The sequence below is a fragment of the Biomphalaria glabrata genome, chromosome 14 (assembly GCF_947242115.1).
Source record: "Biomphalaria glabrata chromosome 14, xgBioGlab47.1, whole genome shotgun sequence".
Classification (NCBI taxonomy): domain Eukaryota; kingdom Metazoa; phylum Mollusca; class Gastropoda; family Planorbidae; genus Biomphalaria; species Biomphalaria glabrata.
In genome coordinates, this window is record NC_074724.1 from 3,146,636 (window position 1) to 3,171,052 (window position 24,417).

At 34.3% G+C, this 24,417-nt stretch overlaps 2 protein-coding genes across 5 annotated transcripts in view; both read right to left on the reverse strand.

The window, feature by feature from the left end:
• Positions 1-2,554: 2,554 nt before the first annotated feature.
• Positions 2,555-9,767, reverse strand: LOC129922676 (uncharacterized). 2 transcript variants are annotated; one of them, XM_056009394.1, is made up of 4 exons: positions 9,382-9,767; positions 7,480-7,815; positions 5,772-6,029; positions 2,613-3,522 (listed from the first exon to the last, which is right to left on the reverse strand). In XM_056009394.1, exons 1-4 carry the CDS (start codon positions 9,449-9,451, stop codon positions 3,170-3,172), a joined length of 1,017 nt encoding a protein of 338 aa, XP_055865369.1. In that variant the 5' UTR covers positions 9,452-9,767; the 3' UTR covers positions 2,613-3,169. The 2 variants fall into 2 exon arrangements, with proteins under 2 accessions (XP_055865370.1, XP_055865369.1); XM_056009395.1 differs by lacking the exon at positions 5,772-6,029 and having other exon boundaries at positions 2,555-3,522.
• Positions 9,768-11,745: 1,978 nt separating this feature from the next.
• The window catches only part of LOC106053216 (uncharacterized), a 21,583-nt gene continuing 8,911 nt past the window's right edge, over positions 11,746-24,417 (reverse strand). For 2 of the 3 annotated variants that reach the window (XM_056010952.1, XM_056010954.1), the window contains 6 exons: positions 24,201-24,396; positions 22,872-23,165; positions 21,878-21,992; positions 19,996-20,062; positions 17,639-17,746; positions 11,746-16,001 (listed from right to left, as the gene is read on the reverse strand). In XM_056010952.1, the coding sequence (XP_055866927.1) occupies positions 15,102-16,001; positions 17,639-17,746; positions 19,996-20,062; positions 21,878-21,992; positions 22,872-23,165; positions 24,201-24,396 (1,680 nt within the window). In that variant the 3' untranslated portion in view covers positions 11,746-15,101. The remainder of the gene's footprint in view (positions 16,002-17,638; positions 17,747-19,995; positions 20,063-21,877; positions 21,993-22,871; positions 23,166-24,200; positions 24,397-24,417) is intronic. The other variant, XM_056010953.1, reaches the window with a different exon arrangement.

Below are 24,417 nucleotides of genomic sequence, written 5' to 3' on the forward strand. Positions count from 1 at the left end.
GGCCTGCCTGTCAGCACACATACAATAACACTGGTCAACTGTTAGCACACACAATAGTACACTAGTCAGTCTGTCACTAAAACTGTAACACTCTAACCATCACTAAAACTGTAACACTCTAAACCAATACTAAGTTCCTAAAAAGACAGATTCTGAAACAGCTATAGAGACTAACCAAGACATAAACAGAGATATCGGAACCAAGACCGCTAGACAGATGTCTGAAACCAAGACAGCTAGAGATATTGTGCTGCTATAGGGATACAACCTAAGAGTCCTCAAAAATCTTTTAAATATTTTAAATCTAAACGAGTTCCACAAAACTTGAATCTCTCCCCCCACCCCTCCAAAATGTTTTTTTTCTTTTCTTCCAAAGACTGACCAAAGACCCATATACACTTATTTTTATATATTATTTTATTTTTACTTCCTGTTCCCAAAATTGGAAGAGAAATAATTTATATCGGCTTAGATATTGATATTGTAGTAAACTGAAGGGAAGCGGCTCAGCGAAGTAAAAGATGACGGCTGTTTGTTTACAGACACCAGAAACATAGCTTTCAAATCTTGTAACTGTCCTACTAGGTCAGCGGTTCTCAGCCTTTTAAGCTCGGCGACCCCTTTTTACAATCCCCTGCTCTGCCGCGACCCCCCTCCCCACCACAAACACACACATACAGAAATAGAAGAGTAGACAATAACAATCCATATTTTCGATGGTCTTAGGCGACCCCCTGGCAAATTGTCAATCGACCCCCAAGGGGGTCGCGACCCACAGGTTGAGAACCCCTGTACTAGGTTTACTAACTCCACTAACACAGGGTCACAGTCATTGTCGCCTTGTATTGTCTTCTTGTCCTCTAGAACGGTTACTTCTAACTTCTAAGCCACCAGTAAATGTCTTCCATTCCCAGGAACGACTGATTTTCAGACACATTCCTGATCAGACAACCCGCATTGGGCACCTCCACTGTTACTCGAGTTGCTGGCCTGTCCATTGGCGATGATCCCTTTTATAACTTTAGCCAGATGTACCAACTTCCAACCCAAGACGTTCTGTCTCTTCCTTTCTTGGAAATTAAGTCTCTTCTTTCTCATCTAAACAATCGGTCCATATCCAGTTCTGAACACTGCGCTGGTGCAATATTTATTGGAATATAAAAGTAGTCCATGAAATGAGTTTTGCCGTACAGGAAGTCTGTGTTTACTGCTGTCTATAGATGTCAGTTCATGGCCGTAGTACAGAACACTGCTTATCTAGTTGCTTCAATTTTAATACAGCTGTTAACAAACATAAATCAAGCTAAATAAGGGAAAAAAACAAACAAACAAATAAAAAAACAGAATAAATTTATATATAGGCCTATATAAAAGACAAACTAATAACTTTCTAATAGGTTGTACACAATGCATCATTCCTATCGTAGTAGTTGTTAGGCGTTTACGCGCTGTTCCTTATGCAGATAAGTCAAACGAAGGTAACATTCAAATAATGAAATCCAATAACACAGACAAAAGGCCAAAAATAGAAGATAGTCGACTTTGAAAGCGAATGTCGAATAAGTTTAATAATAACAAAGGGAACCGTCGAATGTCGTCAAGCTAAATCTCTACTTTCATTCAAAAATTGTTTATAATCTTTTTTATGCACGTAAAAATCTCAACAAAAACATTCTATTCAAAAGCTACTTTCAGCTTGGGGCATTACATAAGAGAGTGCCCCCAACAAAAGAGATAAAGTAGAATATCCGAATTTTTACGGGTCACTTTTTTTTTTCTTTTTCCATTTTTATCGACTACGTTAAATTCAATCTGGTTGGCAAGACTGTAGTCTTTAAGAAGTGTGAGCCTGTAGCGTGGCCGTAATATAAAAATGCAGATTCGAGTCAACAGTTGGGCGTCAATCAGAACCTTACCGTTGACAAACTAAAAAAAAAAAATACGTTTGAACTAAAATATGCAATTTTTTTTTTAAAAGAAAGAAAATAAGATTAAATTTACAAAGAGGCCTAACTAATTTTTTTTCTTCTAAAATTTGGCATGCAAGTATTATTATTAATAACTGCATTTTTTTTAACGCTTTTGAAAAACAAAAAGTGAAGGGGCCTACACAAAAATCAGGCCCTACATAAAAATACATATTGCATTGACAATATTCCTTACCTTTGTAATTCTGTTATTCCAAAGAAATCCATTAGCGAAACACGAAAAAAATACAAAAATAGTTTCTTTGTTTTTTTTGAAAAAAAAAAAAAAAAAAAGCTTAGGCTATATTGAGTGTAATTGTGTCAATTAGTTTGGATCAGTCATGCAACTAACCGTGTAATAAATGTGTGCGATGAGAAATCTAGTATAATATTGATAAAACAACGAAAAAAATTGTCACAATATATTGTGTATTAAAATTAGACTGTGCTTGGTGAGAAGCGTGGTTGAGATGCTAAGTACGCTTGCACTTGGCTTGTCTTGGCTTCCTATGACACCCGACTCGAGCAGAGTTGTGTTTACTGAGCGCCTAAAGGCAGCACGGAAAACCTTCTCCCAGATACCCCCACCGGTCCACAAATGAGATTGGACCATAGCGCTATGAGCATGCTATAAGCATGAAATTAACGCTTTATAAAAGCTATAATAATTATAATTTGTATAGAAGATATAGAGAATCACGTGACTTAAGAAAAACTGAGATAGAAAAACAAAGAAAATATGGGAACCTAGGCTTGGAGATGAAGCGTCTATGGAAATTGTCCAAAATAACAATATACCCCATTGTTATATCAACCGAGGGGATAATAACAACTGACCTCACAGACACCTTCAAGGCCCTTAACATTTCTAGGAACATCCTCGTTGCCTGTCAGAGGGCGGTACTGCTGCAGACCTGCCACATCACCAGAAAATTCCTCAGTGGAAACTTTTAAAGGGACTACGATGAATTTTGTTTCTCTTTAGCGAAACTCGACCCTGGCAGTGCCAGAGAATGACTACTCGTTCATTTCTAACATAATAATAATAATCTTTATTGTCCGTATGGAAATATGTCTAACAATTTGTGCATTACACCAAACAAAAAACATTACAACTATAAGAAACCAAAGTGTACATTCACACCAGACTCACTCATAATTTACATGTGACAAAGATTATATTAAAATGTCTATTACCTGGTCTACTTACTATTTTGGTCAACGCGAAATCTAAGTAGGGAATCAGGTCGTACCCCGTTGCTGATGACAAGGTCTATAGTTCCATTTAGAGCAATATCTTGAAAATTGGACAGTGTGACATCCCAGTGAAACTGCCGAAGCTTTGCTAATGTAATTTCCAGAGTAGTCTCTTGACACAGATATTTCGTCTGATTTTCAGTATTAGGAAATGTAACACTACAGTTAAAAAATGACTGTGTTCCATACCAACTAACCATCAACACTGGCGCTGGGTTGGCTCTGACTTTTAAATCTATGATATCATTTGGAAAAACTGTTTCTCTATTTAAAGGTCGATCAATTATTGTTGGTGCACCTGGAAATAATTCAATATGAATGTTAACAATAAAGTGTCTAAATTGTCTATTTTAAAAATTAGAATATCAATTCAATGTTTGTTGTCAGCAGCATAAGGGTCTGATGGCCGAGTGGTAGAGCGTGAGAGCTTGTTTTCCTAATCTCGGTGAAGGATTGAATTTAGAGTTTCGGGATTTTAAGGGCGCCTCTAAGTCTAACCTTCTCTGATGCTACCTGACATTAGCTGGGGAAAGGAAAGGCGATTGGTCATTGTGCTGTCTACAGTACACCCTCGTTAACCATCGGTCATAGAAACACATAACCTTTACATAATCTGCCTTATAGATCACAAGTTCTGAAAGGGACAATTAACGTTTTATTTTCTCTGCATACATTGTTAATTTGTCTAAAATATCTTTTTATTCCATGTATATATATAGATATAGATAAGTTTGATGGAAGATTGCTCCATATCAGTGGTTCTCAAACTGTGGACGACTGTAGGGGGTCCGCAGAAAGATGAAAATTGCATACAATTAAAATATTTTTTTTTGTATAATTTAAATAATAATCAACTCTCCCTTCTCTATTGTTTAATATGTCTATTAAGAACTATGTCAAGACTTGTCAAAACAACAGTGATTGTTAACAGACCAGTGCTAGAACTGTATTTTGCGCATGTATATCAAATTTACTCATTTCACAAACCAAGAAATGTCTTTATTTCAATTTCTCTGCTTAATCCCGCTATTCAAAGAAGTTTTCAAGTTTCCAACCGACGACCAACATCAGTCTGATTATTAATGCTTCACACTTTATACTTGATTATTAACTTCTCCACAATGGAAATTCGTGTTTCTTACATCGTTTTTTGCGCGCCCATCTAACCGTTAGATTGTGGATAACTTTTTGAAGTGTAAGCAGACATCTGAAAAAAGAGAAAGAGTGTAAAGGGTGTGTTAGCAGTGACTTGGCAGAATTTAAGTCATTGGTTAATATGCATGACTAAATGCATGACGCGTAGGACGTAATCATCTTCTTTTTTGAAGTAACGTCTGTATTATATATAATCGGATGAGATAGCCATGAACTGAGATAAGTTACCTTAAGAGGCTGCACCTTGTAAAAACAAAATTATGTAAATATGCTTCTGAATATTTACAATTCGGATTTATATCGTACAAAAGTAACAGTAGTCACAATATATCAACGCAGTCACACTTTTCAAATTTATGCATACTTCACTAACCAAAAAAAAAAAAAGAGTTAGCTGTTAAACTAAGGCTGTCTTATAACAAATCAAAATAAAGTAGCAAATGAAGTCCATAAAATTCTTTAAACAGGAAATAATAATCTATGTGAATCAGCAGAAAATTATTAGCAAAGCGAAAAAGCACTTAATGTTTTTTTTTAAAAATAGTTTTTCATTGTAGCACAGAGCCAAAAAACGACACAAGGTTGGGAAAAGCTTGATTATGTCAGCGGCTTTAGAAATATGTTTTTTTTTAGCTGTCAAACCAGGCTGCTACGGGGGTCCGCTAATATCTTTTGACATTTAAAGGGGTCCTCTGAACTGAAAAAAAAATTGAGAACCTTTGCTCTGTATGATTTAGGAAACGTCTTCACAGTGTGAACCACATACTAACTACTAACAATAAACAATACACACCTTGAAAGGACAACCAGAATAGATTTTCTTTCTAAAAAAATAATAATGTAAATATGAATCTTAAAAAGCAATATAGGCCTAGTCAGGGACTGATTTAAGTAAGTGAAAGCCCCTACACTTTTTCGAAAGCTTTAGTAAAAAATCCACTTATTTAATAATAATACTTATAGAGACATATTTTAGAAGAAATGAATAATCTCATTTTCTATTTTTTAAAAAAAAATGTAACAGGTATTTTTAGTTTAAATAATAAATAATCTAAATTTTTTAGTCTGGGGAGGGTAAGGCTTTGGGTTAAAGCACTGCCTTAAATCCGGAGCTGCTTTTATATTACGAGCACTTTACAAGCGGACACTTCTTAACCACGATTGTGTTGCAGCCAAAGTAAGATTTAAAGTATTGTCGAAAAAAAAAAAAACAAATGAGAAAATGTATATAAATGGAAAAATACATAGAAATTTCTGACCCGTCGAAATACGATTATTTTTTATTATCCCTTTTGTGGAGGCCCATCTCCTTTGGAGGCCCAGTGGCAGTAGAACAGCCTGCCCTCCCGTCAATCTGACCCTAAGGTATAGGCCTATTTATAATATCCTTACACAAAACACGTATGCTTGAGACGTAAGATTTTACATTAGATCCAAGGCACTGGTAAGTTCCCGAGTCTCTACAAGCGACTTGAGGGTTTTCGAAATGTAAAGTTTCGTTTCGACTGTCGACCAATTTCCATCCATCTTTTGTGATAGTCAATAAATCAACAGCAAGATGATTAAGTCGACACAAAAACGTCAAATCACTGGCTTCTTTCACGTCCATGGTCTGAGCCTTGTGTCCATTAATTCTAAAAATAAGGTTCTCTGAAAGAGGAAAAAAAAAATTACATTCCGATTTTTTGTTTTACAGCTTCGAATGTAAGTCTAGTAATAATGCGAATGCCTTTAAATATGACGATTAAGAAAGAGGAGCCCACTTTCTCGATCTATATATAACCTGTATAAGATTTTACAAGATTAACTACGTAAACAAGCAGACTATAAAACAAGCAAAGTTTAATAAATACTTTAAAAAGTACTTTAAAAAAGGGCTTTATAATTGGAATTGCCTTGGGTGGTAGTGCAGACCGTTGTCTAGGAATTGTATCGTTGGCTGGTCATTTTGAGCCCGAGTTCAATCTTTGCCGACAGACAACACATGAGGAAGCCCGTTGTAAACTGGGTGTTGAGATTTATGTGTTTTATAATAAAGTTATAGTGTGTGGAGAGATCGCTAGTTTGTCGGAGTGTGACTGTGAGTTATTTTTGTGTTCATAATTGTTTTTGCTTATAGCATACTCAGTGCGCTATGCCCCCTATGGTTCAATTACTATTGAACTACGAATAATTGATCAAATAATTGGTTAAGTGATTCACGTGTTGGATTTCTGTAACTTATAAAATAAGATAAACCATCATGAGATTTTAGTTTTGAGATTGAATTGTTTATCAGCGACTTAAACTCAGCCAAGTTGTTAGTTTTCTTGACTGATTCAGGCAACCCATTCCAAGCTCTAATTGCACTAGGGAAGAAGGAGCATTTATGCAAATTTGTCCTAGCATATGGAATAAGAAATTTTCCCTAATCTTTTTGTGTTTCTGAGTATTTTATTAGATTTTGTTTCTCTATTGTAAACTATATGGTTCAGTGTTTTATGTATAATTGCTACTTTATTTTTTAGTCTTCCATCCAAAATTGAGTGATGTTATTAAATGTGTTTCTCTAAACAAATGTGAATATTCATTTGTTATAAATTTTAAGGCTCCATTTTTCGTGTTTTAATTTCTTTATGTTTTCTTGAGCTGAGGGGTCTCAATCAGAAGATGCATATTATAATATTGGCCTAATCAAGGTAACTATGACCTAATATTATTTGTTTTAAATTCAATTTTCATAAGAAGGAATTTTTAAAAATCCTATTTTTAAGAAGATTATTGGCAGGAATAGCTCGTTAGGCTTGGTTGGCTATCTACATAGAAGTCTGAATCCAAATCTCTGCTGTATTGGGGCTAGGCTCAGACACGTAAAAGGCTTCTGGAGACAAACCTAAGGAAAAATAAAAAAAAAGCTTTCGACCCCCGTGGAGATTGATGGGAATGCTGTGTTGGCGACATCGTACTGACAACAGGTAATACACAGGCAAACATTTGCCTGAAAGTATTATAGTGTTTATAAAGATGGATTTGAAACATAGAGATTCTAATTGTGTCACTGTTGTCCAATGGTTGAGAAATTGATTACATTGTTTTCCTCCCCCCCCCTCTCTTCTTTTACCTTTGAAATCTAAATAACACGTCTTTTGGATATTCAGCTTTGAAAGGTGAAGGTAATGCAGTGACCAAAGTCCTTCAGGAGACACACGTCCATTTAGTAAATGCATGGTCAGTACAATCACACGTGATCCGTTGATCATGGCATCGTCCACAGTTATATCGTTGTATCTTGAAGAAATGTCACATTTTGAAGACCGTCTACAGGAAAGTACTTCATGCTTGTCCTTCGTCAGGTAGAAATCAGCAGACGCTGTCTCTGCATCAGAAACGAGGGCCTGAACTTGACCTACATTACAGTCTTCAGAAACGGTGCAATTGAGCACATCTGATTTAGATTCTGTAGAAGTAGTCAACAAATTGTTATTATAATATTTTGATGTTGGTTTTGTCATTTTTTTAAAATAAATATTATATCAACTCACTCTGTCTGTCTGTCTAGTCAAACGTGTGTACAGGTTATTTCTCCCAGACCCAATCTCGTATCAAGTTGAAATTTTGTACAATTATTTCTTGTACCTAACAAAACAAGAATCAATTTTAAAAAAATAGCTAGCTAATTAACTATTAGTTATTTATTATTTTGTTTGGTATTGAACAAGGGAAAGAAATCGTACTTGACTGAAGTGGTGGTAAAAGCTGAATTAGTCTCCTTTATACACCGTCGTCTGAGTCTTAGTGAACACAACATGAAAAATTGGACGACAACTGTAAGAACATTAGATAACTATACAATATTCTATGTCTATTGGGTCTCCACTAGCAGAGTGGCTACCGTGTTGGCTTGAGAAGTCTGAGAAGGCTTGAGCCTTGAGCTCGAATTCAGGTCGTTCCCCTTTTTAGTGGCCCCCGAAAGTAGTAGTAGAACACTTAATTTAACTAAAGAATGTTTTTTTTTTACGAAAATGTTTTTTTTTTCTTGAGACTTTTAATAAGAGATTGACCATTTACAAAACAATCTGATCAATTAGATAATCATTATATGACATCAGTTAGGGCCAGGTTCGCATTTAACTACACCTTCACTTTCAACTATCTCTTGGTCTGCTGGACCGTTGGGGCACCACACAAGATCTATTTCTCCATTCTTCTTTGATAAAATTTCATTCTGATATTCTTTCTGAAAATATTGAAACCTGCCATTTTACCTGCCAAGGTGGACCACTTTGGAGGCCGATTTTGAGTTTGTGTTTCCGCACAAACTCTCATTGTGTTGTTTTTTGTGTGTTTCTATGTGTTTCTCCAGCTCTCCCTACTAAACGCACATTTGACAAAATCAGGTGAAAAAAAAAAACATTTCACGATAGCTCTTTCAACACAAATATAAAGTGATCCGCATCCCTCACACACACACATACTGATATTCAGCACTGAATCACACACACGCTATTATGTAGAAGAAACGAAAAGTTGCAATACATTAAAATTGAACTGAAGTCGGTTTGTTTTCAAATTACTTCTTAAAAACAATATTCTCTTTGAGTATAAAAAAAAAATATTTTTGTTTTGTTTTTACAAAGCTCCATAAAGAAACGTAACTGAATACTTAATATACGGTGTGAATTGTGGAATACACTATTTGTTACTTAGCTGTGTATACCTAAGGTAAAGATTTATAGGAAGATTTATTACCATTATTGTAAGCTGATGGATAAAATAATAATATCCGATTTAAATCAACGTAGAATACTCTTGTTGTTCAAACACAGGACAAGTAATATATTTATATATATGCATTTTTAAAAGTCTTCCTTTACGAAGCTGATATAATTCGTCATTTTATTTTTTCTCTTGCGATTCGTCTATAGAGCAGTGGCCTTTTCACAAAAATCAAGTTCTTCAATTTATTGAACTCTTGACTGAATACAGAGTAATGCGAGAATTGAGAGTTTAAGATTGTACTTACTAACGAAGCGCGTAATTAAAACAAAAAGTATGAAGGCAATATTGTGAAAGTAATCCTCTGGAAGAAACATTCCCAACAGCAAGTCATTAACTAGTGTGTGTGTGTGTACCCTTCAAGGGAACCTACGATCTCTGTATACACTTAAAGCAATAAACAAAAGTGTGTTTGACTTGTGTGCTCCGCCAAGCCATCAGACTCGTTTTGTATTACTATTAGGAACAGTTTCACAGGTTTCTTTTTGCTAATTTGATTAGATTGATTTCGTTCTAAAGCTATAAAAACACTTCCCCCCCCCCCCAACAACTGCTTTAACCTTATGAACTTCCTCTTTCTTATACTCTCTAACTCAAAACAGAACGGTATAAGCAACAGTATGTTTAATTAAACGAATTACATTCGCCTGAAGAACTGTGCTATCAGTCAGTTATACTAATTAAATAACTACATCAACTAAAGTTTTTTTTTTTTTTTAAGTTTCCCGAATAGGAAAAAGACAATTTAAGCTTTAAGGGGTCTGTCTCTCTGTCCATCCGTCCGTCTGTCACGTGCAGATATAAAAAAAAATCTCATTTCATATTTAGCAGATTTCAAAGTTTAGGTGCTGCTTATGATTAGTTTTGTTTTAAAAATTGAGTTACAAAATATGAACCCGAAATAATCATGCACACACACACACACACAAATACATACATACATACATACATAAATACATACATACATAAATACATGAATACATACACACATACATACATACATGCATACATGCATAAAAACCTACAACATAAATACATATATACAAACATACATGTATACAACATACATACATACACACACACATATACATACATACGTTCATACATGCATACCTACATGCATGCATACATACATACATACATACATACATACATACATACATACATACATACATACATACATACATACATACATACATACATACATACATACATATATATATATATATGAAATTCAGTTGGCGACAATGAACTTTAATTTAGCGAGGTTGACATTATTTAGAAGTCTAAGAGGTTCAAACAGTGGAAATGACGCATCTACTTGTGCTTTGAGGGTTAAAGCGGAAGAGAAAAAGAGAAAACAATTCTGAACTATTCCACCACATGTATTAAAACGCATAAGGGCGAAACTTGTAAAAATTGGTAAATGTAACAGCCACTACCTTTAAGACTAGTTAAGTAGATCCTCGCTAGTTAAAAACAACATCCTCCATTAGTAGGTTGAGACTTGAGTCACTGGTGTCATAGAAAACTCAATGTCTTCATGACTCATTTAGAATGAGGTTAGGTTTGTGAATAAGGCTGAGAGAAAGAATGCATGAAAGACAGAAACAGAATGGAAAAAAGATAAACAGAGGAAGAGATAGAGAGAAACAGAGGAAAAAAAAACAGCGATGGAGAAACTAGAAGACAAAAAAAGAGAAATGAAACAAAATGGAGCCAGAGAAATAGACAAACAACGTGTATAAAAAGTTCAAGAGAGAAAGTGTGGGAGAATGAGAGGAAAGGGGGAGGGGAGAGAAAGAGAATAGGAAAGAGAACGGAATAAAGAGAGAAAGTGAGCAGACACAGTAGACTACTGGTACAATAAAACTATTGAATCTGTTTATGATTATTAATCGTAAAAACTTTAAAAAGCATAAAAAACAACAACAAAATACAACAACAACAATAACAAAATACAACAACAACAAAATACAACAACAACAAAAAATTAACAACAACAAAATACAACAACAACAAAAAATTAACAACAACAACAATATACAACAACAACAAAATACAACAACAACAATATACAACAACAACAAAATACAACAACAACAAAAAATTAACAACAACAACAATATACAACAACAACAAAATACAACAACAACAAAAAATTAACAACAACAACAATATACAACAACAACAAAATACAACAACAACAACAATATACAACAACAACAAAATACAACAACAACAATAACAAAATACAACAACAACAACAATATACAACAACAACAACAAATAGAACATCAACAAAATACAACAACAACAACAATAAAATACAATAATAACAAAATACAACAACAACAATAGCAAAATACAACAACAACAAAATACAACAGGAACACCAACACCAAAATAAATAAAAAAATACAACAGCAATAACAACAACAAAATACAATAACAACAAAAATACAACAACAAAAATAACAACAACACAATACAACAACAACAAAATACAACAATAACAACAACAAACAACAACAACAAATTACAACAACAGCAACAAATTACAACAACAACAACAACAAAATAGTTATGTCAATTGCAATAATACGCAGTATTACAGAGTAGTGAAAGCATTTTATTTATGCTGGTCACACTATATCATTCACTATTATCTCTATCTAAAAAAAGGATTAGCTATTGTGTATATATTACTTCCTCAAAAAAAAAAAAAAGAATAAAAATACAATAATACACAATAGTGCTTAACTGTAAGAACAAATATTGTTTAGCTTTTAAAATACACAGCTTATTTACACTTTATTTAATACACGATAAGTTACAAAATAGCCAACAATTTATAGTTATTCAGCATACTGGTTCCCCATTCAGTAGAACTTGATTGGTAATAGATCGAGTCCCGAGATAGGGGAGCTCTGTAGATAGATGGGGTCTACTGTTACAGATAGATTTGGACTATTGCTATTACAGATAAGTGTGGTCTACTGAAACATGCTAAGTTTGTTTTAGCGCAACTTTAAGCATGTTACTTTTCCAGTTAGTGTCGAAGGACTATTTATGACAAGTTTTATCAAGATTGGTTAAACGGTTTTGGTTTCTATTCGGGACATACATACACAGGCCTACATACTAACATAAATACGCCTTACTTCCTGATTTATATAATAGATATGCATATCACAATAAGAAAGGTTACTATAGTTCGTCCATCGTGGTTCGATGATGATTTTTGATGAACCCTTTGTCATCCAGGGGGCTGAGGGGTTTGCACTGGGGTTTTATGCCTCCTCATGTGGCTGGTGAGACCTATGTGAGCCCGTAATGTTCGGCTGCACACTGGTCAGGTTAAGAAAGGCTACTAGATCTCATGTAAAACCTTGTTCACAGGCGATGATTTTAAAGTTCTAAATTAAATTTGGCACTGTGTAAGGACAAACACATTTTACTGAATATTTCGAACATATAACAAGTTGACTAATTAAACATTTGCTTTAAAAGTAGTAGAAGTAATGGTAAATAATACAATCAGTAATAAAAAGATGTACCAGAGTCTACTAATTATTGGTATATTAAAAGAAAGTCAATTTCAATAGAACAGATAACAATAATAGCTGCAATTGCAATATTTAAAAAAAATGTTGATAAAGTGACAATTGTAACTGAATAAAATAACAAGTTAAAAAAATAAAGTAACTCTAGCTGCCTAACAGAGCATATGATGTAAAAATAATCTATTTCTAGGGCCAACAGTTAACGAGGGCGTAGTGTGGCCAGAACAACGCTCAACTGCTTTTCCCAAATAATGTCGGGTACTGATTAGCGTTGGGTGACCTAAGAGCGCCCTAAAAATCCCCGTTTAGCCCGTGGGCGCAGTGTGGTCTACTGTTGAACATACATGTTGTGTACAAATAATTTTCATTTTGAAATCTTGTACTTTACATCTAGAAATGTTTTTGATCAAGACATGTCAAATTCGAACACAGTTTGTTTCTAGCAGGTTTTAGTGTGTGTTTTAACAAATTAACTTTACAAATAGGAATAGACACGTAGGTAGTTTTCTTAAAATAATAATAACATTGGGCTCGATAATTTAATCATCGACATTTTACAATGAAATTACCGTGGGTAGTGCTGTGAACTGATAGGCTGGGGGGGGGGGGATAAAGCGTTAATGGAAGTTATCTAAAATAACAATCTACCCCATTAAGATAAGATAAAATAATTTTTATTGGTCCAGTCAAATAAAAATTCAGTTTAACCGTTGACAACCTCAGCGTAACTACTGTAACAATAACATTATAGATGCAAATACGAACAACATTCACACACGAAACACATACACATTCACAAGTAGCGATTTATGTATTTGACTTCTATGTACTTCTCACAGCTGATCTTGTAACACTCTGACCGACAGTGGGATGAAGGAGTTTTAAAACCTTTCTGTTTCAGTCCTAATGAAAAGGAGACTACCACTTCGTTCAGATCTGATGTAACAGTGGTTTAATGGGTGCAGGTTGTCTTTAAGAATCGTGAGTGTTTTGGAAAGGCATCTTTCTTGAAAAAGTTCTTCAAGAGATGGTAGCTGTGTTTGAGTGACATACGATTTTTTTTTATTTAAATTAGTCTATTCAGTCTATGTCTTTGTGCCAGTGAAGTATTACCATACCAGCAGGTAATGACAAAGATAGACTGCTGATGGCTGCTGTATAGAAAAGTTTAATAATTGTTATATCACCACGGGGATACTGACAACTGACCTCACAGATATCTTCAAGGCCCACAACATTCCTAGGAATATTCTCGTTGCCTGTTAGAGGGCGTTACACTGCAGACCAGAACATTCCTCAGTGGAAACTGATAAAAGGACTACAATGAATTTTGTTTCTCTTTAACAAAACTCGACCCTGGCAGTGCCAGAGAATGAATACTCGTTCGTTTCTAATAAGTATTAATAATTTAAATACTTTTATTTCCTTTTAATGAAGATTTATCCGGCAGTGAAAATTCATTCACTTCCAAAATAATAATAGTAACAGTAATAATACAGTAATAATAACACCATTAAAATCGAAGAAGAAATTTGTTTTAAACTAGTGCTATACATAACAAAACATTATACAACTATATATATAAGAAATACCTAATCAGGCAGAAATGATGAACCTTAAATACTGCAGATGTGATCATGGTTACACATTGACAAAGTATTTTTTTTTGGCTAACATATGTGCTTATGACTCGTTTAATATTATTGAATTATTATTGGAAAGAATTTGTTTTACAATTATGTGTTTTCAAGAAAATAACTAACTTATAAACAATATCATTTTTTAGATTTCAAGAAGAAAATTAATTAGGCTCTAATTTAAGAAGAAATACTGTAAATAAAAAGCCGAAGCTTATATTAAATGAAATTGTATCAGTTAGTTTGGTTCAGTCATGCGATTAAATTTGAAATAGATATATCATATAGACTAACAAAAATAAATATTTATGATTAGCGCAATTTTATGCTTTTAGTTTTCTCAATGCGCTATGATCCTATCACTTGTCTGGACCAGTTTGGAATTGGGGAGGGGGTATCTGTATGAATGTCACTGTGATCGCTTTTTAAATGCATTAAAAAAAACAAATTTGCTCACTCTGGGCGCAGCCTAAAGGCGACTAATTCAGCTTTTACCACCACGTCTGATAAGTACGATTTCTTTCCTTTACTCAATGCAAACAAAAAAAAATACAAATAGTTATTTAACTACTTGCTTATTTAAAAAAATTGATACTTGTTTTCCAGATATAGCAAATAATTGTACAAAATTTCAACTAGATACGAGTAGGTATAAACTTTTTAAAAAGTTAACTTTTACTTTGAGCATTTTGAGTATAAATAGTATATATATAATAATTAATTGTATTTCCTTTAAATTTTAATCTATGGTTGTTACTGGATGACTATGATGTATCAGAAGCACTAAAAAAGCCACTGCAGCTATGTTTGGAGTCTACTTGTCCGAAATGGATGATCTGTGTCTCATTAGACCAACTACTGCTATGTGCAGGGGCGATCACTGGTGCTCCACTACTTCCAGGGCATGTTGGGGCTGTGTACACCAGACTGGTCCCTGGACCGCGGATTTCGTATTTGCGAACAATTTTGCCATAGCTAATCTTTTTGTACTCGCCATGTGGGTGGGAGACTATAAATACAAAGCTATTTAAACGCTTGATAGCAGTCTTCTGAGATTGGATTGCCTCGTTCGCCTGATTAAATCTGTTCAAATATTTTTTGAGCCTTTCAAATAGAGGTATATTGCATGTGTAGCATGCCAAAGAACAGAAATCTGTAGTGATTTTGTCCTGTTCAACATAAAAGCCATCAAGTCGTTTATTATGTGAATCCATTTGAAATGAACTGTCATAAAAGAGCAAACATATAACGCCAGCTGCCTCAAAGTCATTGTACACAAGCGCTTTTGAGGTAGAGATACTGATTTTGGCAAACTTGCTATTCGGCTTCCCAGATTGCTTGCACTGAGCGCATGGGCATGATGTGTACTTTTTGTGTCTGCCGCCAAAGCTATCTATTCCATTTTTATACATTATAACTTTCCATACTCTACCAGTGCCAGACCTGTTTTTAGCGGTCGGTGTCGCAGATGAAGAGAGAGGATACCGTACCCCTGTGCCCGGCCAGAATTTCTCACGTGAGTTCGAAATATTATTAACATCCAGCTTGACTGTTAAATGGAAGACACTCTTGACCAGCTTGCCAACATTCTCATCTTTCATTACAGACTTTTCTAGGAGATCTTTCAAGCCCATGAAATAGTTGTGCTTATCTTCCTTAGGACACTGAAATAAAGAAACCACTATATGTCAGTCATTGCGCACAAATATATTATATATAATATTAATAACTTTGTAAAAACTACAGTAAGAAAAAAGTCTAATGGGAGGGGGGGCATTTTCATTATACAAAAATAAATTTAAAATAAAATTAAATTAAAAACAAAGTAAAACAGGTAGGAGGGGCTAAACGCTGGCAGAGCCTGTGACGCCCCGTTCCAAAACTGTATCGGCACTAACCGTTCATTTGAACAGCAAGCAGAATGGTGTAGTTGCTATGTCGTTGGTTTGTAGCGCCAACTAAACCGATGTAGCCGTGTTAAATTCTTAGTTTAATAAAATTACATTCAACATGAACAAGACTTCTTTGTGAACATACTTGAATGGAACATTTATAAATATACCCAGATCCAGCTTGTAAATAGATGTACAGGAAGGTAGATGTCTTTTATAAGATAAGATAAGTGAAATGATAATTAAAACTAAATATAACTTATACTAAACACACGTCTTTACTGTCTCACGTCTCTTAGTAAAGCTTCCCTTCCACAATCGCACCCGTGGCTTTTATTAACAGGAATTATGACAGACCATCTCGTGATTTCATCAGAAATTCTTCAGCGTGTACAACCAAAACATCCGCTCTTCTTTTCCCAATGGTTACTTCAGAAACAGGAGGCGCGGTGGATGAGCGGTAAGGCACTTCCGAACCGAAAGTCCTTGGTTCGCATCCTGATGAAGACTAGGATTTTTACTTTCGGGATCCGCGCCTTTTAGTCCATCTAGCTCTAACGGGTACCTAACAATATTTGGGGAAAGGTAAGTGCTGGCCACATGGCACCTCGTTAGCTGTGGGCAACATGAACAGATGACCGTTATAGCATCTGCCCAATGGATATCAAGTTCTGAAAGGGAAATTTGTTTTTTTACTTTAACCTAAGAAGTACACAAACGCACAAAGACTCCATAGTTTTATTCATAGATGGTACGTATTTAACAACAGAGTACCGACCATAACTAATACCCAGGCATTCATCTCATTTTCGCTTATTGACTGAAGGATAACATATTATAAAAAAACTCAAAAAAACTTCAGCTTTGCTTAAGAAGAGATATATTCAATGTAATTAGATTAAACGTGCACTCTAGAATATAAATCTGCTAAATATATCTTAGTTAACAGCACATCTAATAAAATTTGGCATCGTAGGCCCTGTTTATAATTTTATAAATTTAAAATATATACCCCCCCTTTTTTTCTTTTATATCCACTCTAAACTTTTATGGATAATAATTTAATTACTGTCACTTTGAATTAACTTGTCTTGTTTACATTCAGGGGCGTAGCTAGGAATTTGACATCATATTGGGGCCCGGGGGGGGTGTGACCTCTTTGGGGGCCCCTGCAATTTGCGTAACATTTATAATTAATTAAAAAAAAACCTCCCATTTGGAGGCCCCTAAAGTGGGGGTCCGGGGGGGATTTTCAATTTCCCCCCCTCCTTCTCCCCACCCTAGCTACGCCTCTCTTTATATGTCTGTTTTGTACGACAATTTTGTCCAGTGTCCTTCAAGATGCTTTTTAAAATTAATATTCACTAATAATTATTTAAACGCACATGATAATTAACTAATTAACTTACTGATATCCGTATTGACACTCCTTCGTTGCTCGTTTCTTGACAAGAATAATCCTCATATTGTAAGGACGCCATTATATCACCATACGTGGCATCTTTGTCTACAGTTATCTTTGGATTCAAAGACACATACACAGCTGATAATTAGTAGTACAAGGATGGATGAAACATAAATTCTAACAACCTGGTTTAACTACAAATATCAATGTTGTTGGTTTTTTTTTACTGAAAAACCTAGGATTAGGTATTTGGACACAAAAAAAAAAAAGATCTGTGACGACAATAATGACAGAGAATAGAATGCTTAAATTAAGTATGTAATGCAACCACTATAAATCAAATAGGAATATAATGCTAAAATGTTATTTAACCTTGGGTAGGCCAATAATAGAATATGCAACGTCTGTTTGGGACCCCCTCAACTCAAGAAAGCTTTAAGAAACTGGAACAGACACAAAATAGAGCAATGAGATTCATAACAAAAACAATATTCACATTTGACTAAAGTAACATCTTTAGTAAAATCACTAAATTAAGAAAGCCTTTAGGACAGAAGACTTAAAAGTAAAGTAGCAATTATACATAAAACACTGAACCATAATCTTGAAATAAAAAAACAAATTTTATAAAATACTCAGAAAGACACAAAGATAAAAGTGTCCTTTTCGTTCCATATGCTAGGACAAATTTGTACAAATTTGTAGCTGAATAAAATGACAATAAAACAAACTCTAGCTGTCTAACAGAGCATATGATGTAAAGATAATTTATTTCTAGGGTCAACCGTTAACGAGGGTGCAGTGTGGCCAGAACAACAATCAACTGCTTTTACCAAATAATATCGTGTACCGATTAGCGTTGGGTGACCTAAGAGCGCCCTAAAAATCCCCGTTTACACTAAGCTTTTTAGCGCGAGGGCACAGTGTGGTCTACTGTTGCACATAAATTTTGTGTACAAATAATTTTCATTTTAAAATTAACAGGTAGGTAGGTTTCTTAATATAATAATAACATTTGGCTCGATAATTTAATGATCGACATTATACAATGAAATTACCGTGGGCAGTGCTGTGAAATGATAGGCTTGGAGACAAAGCTTTTATGGAAGTTATCTAAAAATAACAATCTACCCCTGAGTCTGAGTCTAGTTGTGAGATTTTGTTTAAGCATATTATTACTAAAGTCTACTACAGTTATTTTATCTTTTTTTCAACTTGATTTTGTTTATATTATAAATAAAGTTCTATTAAAGTTTATTCACAAAACGAAGTTATTCAAACTTATTTGAAGGTTTATTAGTTTAGATATATAAGGCCTACAACGGTAGAGTTGTCTACCAACAGTGTAATGATACAAGTCCACTACCGGTAACAACAGTAGGCTAAAAAAACCGGATAAGTTTAATAACTGTGTTCTCTCGGTGAAGAGGAATTCACGGAATTATTTGGGCGTTGATGTTTAGGGTTAGGGTTAAGCTAAAATCAAATGATTGTTCGTTTGTCTGGTAAAAAATTTTGTACACGTTACTTCTCCAACACCCATTCTCGGATCAAGTTGAAACTTTGCACAATTATTTAACAAAAGATGAATCAATAAAGAAACATTAACAGATTTGTCAATTAATTACTGATTATTATTATAGCTTTTATATAGCTCTACATTCATGATTATAGCATGCTCAGAGTGCTTTGGTCCAATCTCAAATGTGGACCAGTTGAGGGGGGGGGGAGAGAGGGTATCTAGGAGTTTGTTTTCCGTGATGCCTTTAGGCGCTCAGTAAACATAACTCTGCCCGAGTCGGGTGTCGAACCTCGAGCCCCCTTCTAGGTAGCCAAGCCAAGTTCAAGCACACTTGGCCTCTCGACCACGATCATAATTAGTCATTCTGTTTGATACAAACAGGGAAAATTAATCTTTCAGTATTAAGCGATATGGCTAAATATGTGTGTACACGTTTTTATTCTCACACCCATTCCCGGAACAAGTTAAAAATTTACACAATTATTTTATTATATCTAAAGAAATATGAATTATTAATTATTGGTAATCAATTATTTCGTTTGATATAGTTAAAGGAAAATTAGTTCTACAATATTGAGAGATAGATAGGCTTTTTATATATTTTTTTATTATTTTATTTACGAAAATTTTATGAATATGAAATTGTTTATTTAATGCAAAATGGGATTTACGGATGAGCAGCATATATCTCTTGGCTACTTAACTGAGTTCGAATCCTGATGTAGACCAGGAAATGAAATTTTTATTCTCGATTTGATTCAAACTAGTATGTGCCTACTGAATGACTAAAAATAGCAGCAATACCTTTTTTATTATACATTTTCTCAAGTATAACTTACTTCTCGTCCAAATCGCAAAGCTTCAATACTGTTACGTAGGTAAGTTCCAACTCGAGATTTTTTGAGACTAAAAATAATGAAACAATATACATTTAATTATCCCTGCGGAGTTATAGTAAAGATTCTGTCATTGCGTCTTTTTCAGAGAGAGAGAGCGAGAAAGAGAGAGAGAAAGAGAGAGAGAAAAAAAAAGAGAGAGAAAGAGAGAGAGAGAAAAAGAGAGAGAGAAAGAGAGAGAGAGAGAGAAAGAAAGATATGAAAAGAAAGAGAAGTGTGTTTATTAAATGTATAAATTAAACAATCAAAAAAAATAATTTTTAACAAGGAAAGCGTAATTGTATTAATTAGTATGAACCAGTTATGTAATTAAATTTATAATAGATCTAGACTAACAATAATAAATCTGTGCGATTAGAAATATTTGTTTACTATTACCAATTGTTTTTGTTTAGCGCGATTTAATTCGTTTAGTTTTCTCAATATGCTATGAATCTATCACTTGTCTAGACCAGCTAGAAAAGGGTAGTGGGAAGAAAGAAGGGGGTATCTGGGTGATCGCTTTTTAAATTTACTAAAAACGAAAGTGAACGACCTGAGTTAAAACATTTTTATTCTTTTTACAAACAATAAAGGGGGAATAATTCAACTTATGCCACTTTATCAATCAAGTAAAAATAATATTTTTTTTTATATTATTATTTTTTTTTGTCTGGTAAAAGAAATAATTGTACAAAGTCTCACCTTAATCTGAGAATGGTAAGTAGAAGAAATAACATGTTAAACATTTATAATAATAATAATAATAATAGTAATTATTATTATTATTATTATAATTGCTGATATAATCAGTGTTTGCAGTAAAATTTATTTTTTATCCAAGATAGTACCAAGGTATTTAACAATTTGCATAATTTCAATGGTCTCTCCAGCAACAGAAACAATATCATTTTCCTCCTTTTCTCTAAGAAAAAATCGTATATACCAGACAGACAGAGTGAGTGGATATAAGCTTGGTAAAAATGAACAGTGTAACTTAAATACCAATTTAATCTCTGTTTCTGGAATCTACCCAACAATAATTTGCATGAGATATGGACTTTGTAGAGAGTTAAGACGGTAGGTCGTTATGCTGGGCACCTGTAACTGTAACTCTAATAAATAGATGACATTTACATCATCTGCCCTAGATTGCAAGGTCTGACATTTAACCCACCCCCTTTTTTTTTTTACACACCATATTGTAGCATGTAAATAAAAAATTTAAAAAATAATACTTTAAAAAAAGCTTATACTAAGCATAGTTGTATCAGTTAGTTTGCATTAGTCGTGTAATTAAATTCGCAATATATTAAAACTAACCATATAAAAATGCAACTCTAAAATAAAAAAAAGAGTAACTACTTTAACTCATGGCTCAAGCCTTCTCAAGCCAACACGCTTACCACTCTGCTAGTGGAGAGGCTATAAACATGGACGATTGTCTAGTTGTCTAATGTTTCTATAGTATCGTCCTATTTTTCACGTTATGTTGACTAAGACTCAGACGGCGACTTATAAAAGGGAATAATTCAGCTTATACCACAACTTCAGTCAGGTACAAATTATTTCCCTTGTTTGAGATTTAAAAAAAAAATTACCAATAGTTAATTAACTAATTTCCACACTTGCTGAATTGGCCCGTCACAAAAGAAAAAAAAAAGTCAATTATTATACATTTTATTTGTAATAATGTATGTGTGTGAGTCGTATTTGCCTGTTCTAGTTTTTGATTTAATCTATAAAAAAAAAATCGCGTTTTAAGACTGCAGCTAAAAATGTAATTTGAACTATCAGCGAGTTTGATATACAAGACGCCCGCTTGTTAAAAACTATAATAACCTACCTGTTGTATCCAAACGCCATAACTAATAGTCCTATTAGCACTCCTATTATTAAAGTGCCGAAACAGATTCCTGTAGTGGTTCCCAGGTCTATATACATTCCGTGCTGTACTTCTGCTTATAAATACATGACATAAACGATTGGTTCAGCTGATTTGTAAAACTTAGATCTAATAGCTAAAGACGAACAGTCTGCATAGACAATCTACTTAACAAGATCTTTGTACGATAAGTCGGCGTAATAGAAGTGGTCATGCTTAAGTGCATTTGTAATGTATTTGAAATCTTAGTGCATTTTGTTTTGACAATTTAATACAAAGCAGAACAGTACGACAACATTATCAACAACATTAGAAACAACATCAACCTAAAGGATCAGCATCAGCAACAACATCCTAAGCAACAATATCAACATCATCAGATTATTTCTCAAAGCTTCCTGTCTCTCTAACTCTTTAATTTCTCTTTTGCTTTTTTTTTTACTCTCTTTCTTACTTTCTATCTCTTTCTCTCATTCTCTCATTCATTTCTCTCTCTCTCTCTTTCTCTCTCTCTCTTTTTCTCTCTTTCATTTCTCTCTCTCTTTCTCTCTCTCTCTCTTTTTCTCTCTTTCTCTCTCTCTCTCTCTTTTTCTCTTTTTCTCCCTTTGTCACTCTTTCATTCTGTTTCCTTCTCTCTCTTTCTTCTCTCACTTTCATTTTCTCTCTTCTCTCTTCTTCTCTCTTATTCTTTCTATTTCCCTCCTTCTCATTCTTTATCTCTCTCTCTCTCTCTCTCTCTCATTCTATCATTCTCTCTCTTCTCTTTCTTTTATTCATCTCTCTCTCTTTCCATCCTCTTTAGTTTATAAGTACATCATTTTAAGATAAACTGATTACGACTTTGGAGCAGAGCATGTTACATAAATAAAGCAAGCTACTCAATAACACGTTCTTTTCCATATTTACCATTAAAAATTGTATCGCTAATGAATGATATAAAAGAGTACAAATGTACCTGTTTGAAAGGAATAGGTAAACGTGTTCTTCTGGTCGCTCGAGTAACAGAAATTGTAGGTGAAGGTCAAAGTCAAATCATTCTGAAGGTTACAGCAGATAGAGATCAATCCAGCACCTTTGGCGACGGTCTGGTTGTTCTGACTATTCACTATCTCTAGCAGACAAGGAGAAGGTGTAGTCTCCGTACACTGGAATAGTATATTGATGGACGTGTTGGTCACTGGCATTGTTGTATCTGATACCGACATACGTTGGCCATCTATTGTAATCTCAACAGCGCTTTGTTTAGGGACTGTCAATATATAAAAACAATGAAAAGATGTGAACAGAGGCGTTGCTAGAAAGAGTGTCAGCCAATGCAGTCCGCACCCCCTAGACCCTCCCTCCCCCCCAGCAACGTCCCCTCAAGACGTGAAAGTCTGTAATATTTGTAAGATAATAAAAAGATGTGAAGCTTGTAAACAAAACTAATGAAGACCTAATGTACTTTTAGGAAAAGAGCTTATATATTAGAGTTCAAACTATAGACACGCATAGAAAACATCTGAGCTTATCGCAAAACCCAAATGTGTAACAAGTAAGCTGTAAAAAAAAACAACAACTAAAAAAAGGTTATGTAAGGTGAAGAACTATACATTTACAGCTATGTCAAACAAAATTTATTAATTACTACTGTTTCAGTACTGTTTCAATAATCTTGATTCGTGTTTTGTTAGGAGCATTAAATATATGTGCAAAGTTTCAGCTTGATCCGAGAATGGGAAGTGGGAGAAAAAACATGTTAAACATTTGTACCAGACAGACTGCCCGTAAGTTGAAATAAACTTTGTTAAAATGACGGAATATAATCTTTTACATGAATAGGTCCAAACCAATACTTTAATATAGCTTTGTACATGAGTGTCGTTCTGATCAGCTTGAAAGTAGTCAAGCATGGGTTAAGGTGTTTCAGACTTTCGTAGTCTCAAGCTAACTTTATCTTCGAATAAGGATTCTCTGCTTTCTCTGCCAGGGCGTTCAGCTGTAAGCTGCCAAGTAGTCTCCGACTCAAGGTTGACTCCCGAAGCCTTTCCCGTGTTTTGGGTATAGCTGCAAAGCAGCAGAGGTTTGAATACAGAGTATTCCTTATCCTAGGTTAAGACTAACGAGCCAAAACTAACGAGCCCTCCCTGACCGAAGCTTACTGGTTTAAGCTCCAGTTACTCGCCATTGCCTCTTCTATTGTTATTGATAATAGTTCCGCCGGACCCAATTTTTGAACAAATATTTGTCCAATTTCAATATTATTACTATACTACAACCATGTAAATGTGTAGCATTAATGTACCGTATAGTTTAGGCAACTCTTGTATTTCACTTTCTCCTAGACTGCCATCGGTTAACTTTAATCTGCCTCTAAGCAACGCTTCACTATAGTTTGAGAAATAATCAGAAATGACAATGTGGACTTGAACATAATCTCCTTTTGACTCAGTGCGGCAATAACCATATGTATTATCCGACATATTCATAATGGTACATATCTGAGGAGAACATGAAATAAA

Excerpts from the sequence above, each read along its gene's own strand:
- LOC129922676 (XM_056009394.1), bottom strand. The coding sequence starts at position 9,451 with ATGTTTCTTCCAGAGGATTACTTTCACAATATTGCCTTCATACTTTTT. Across the intron at positions 6,030-7,479 it reads GTGTTATTTAGATTTCAAAG|AGAACCTTATTTTTAGAATT; the intron begins GTAAAAGAAGAG and ends TTCCTCTTTCAG. Across the intron at positions 3,523-5,771 it reads CTCAAGCATACGTGTTTTGT|GTGCACCAACAATAATTGAT; the intron begins GTAAGGATATTA and ends AATTATTTCCAG.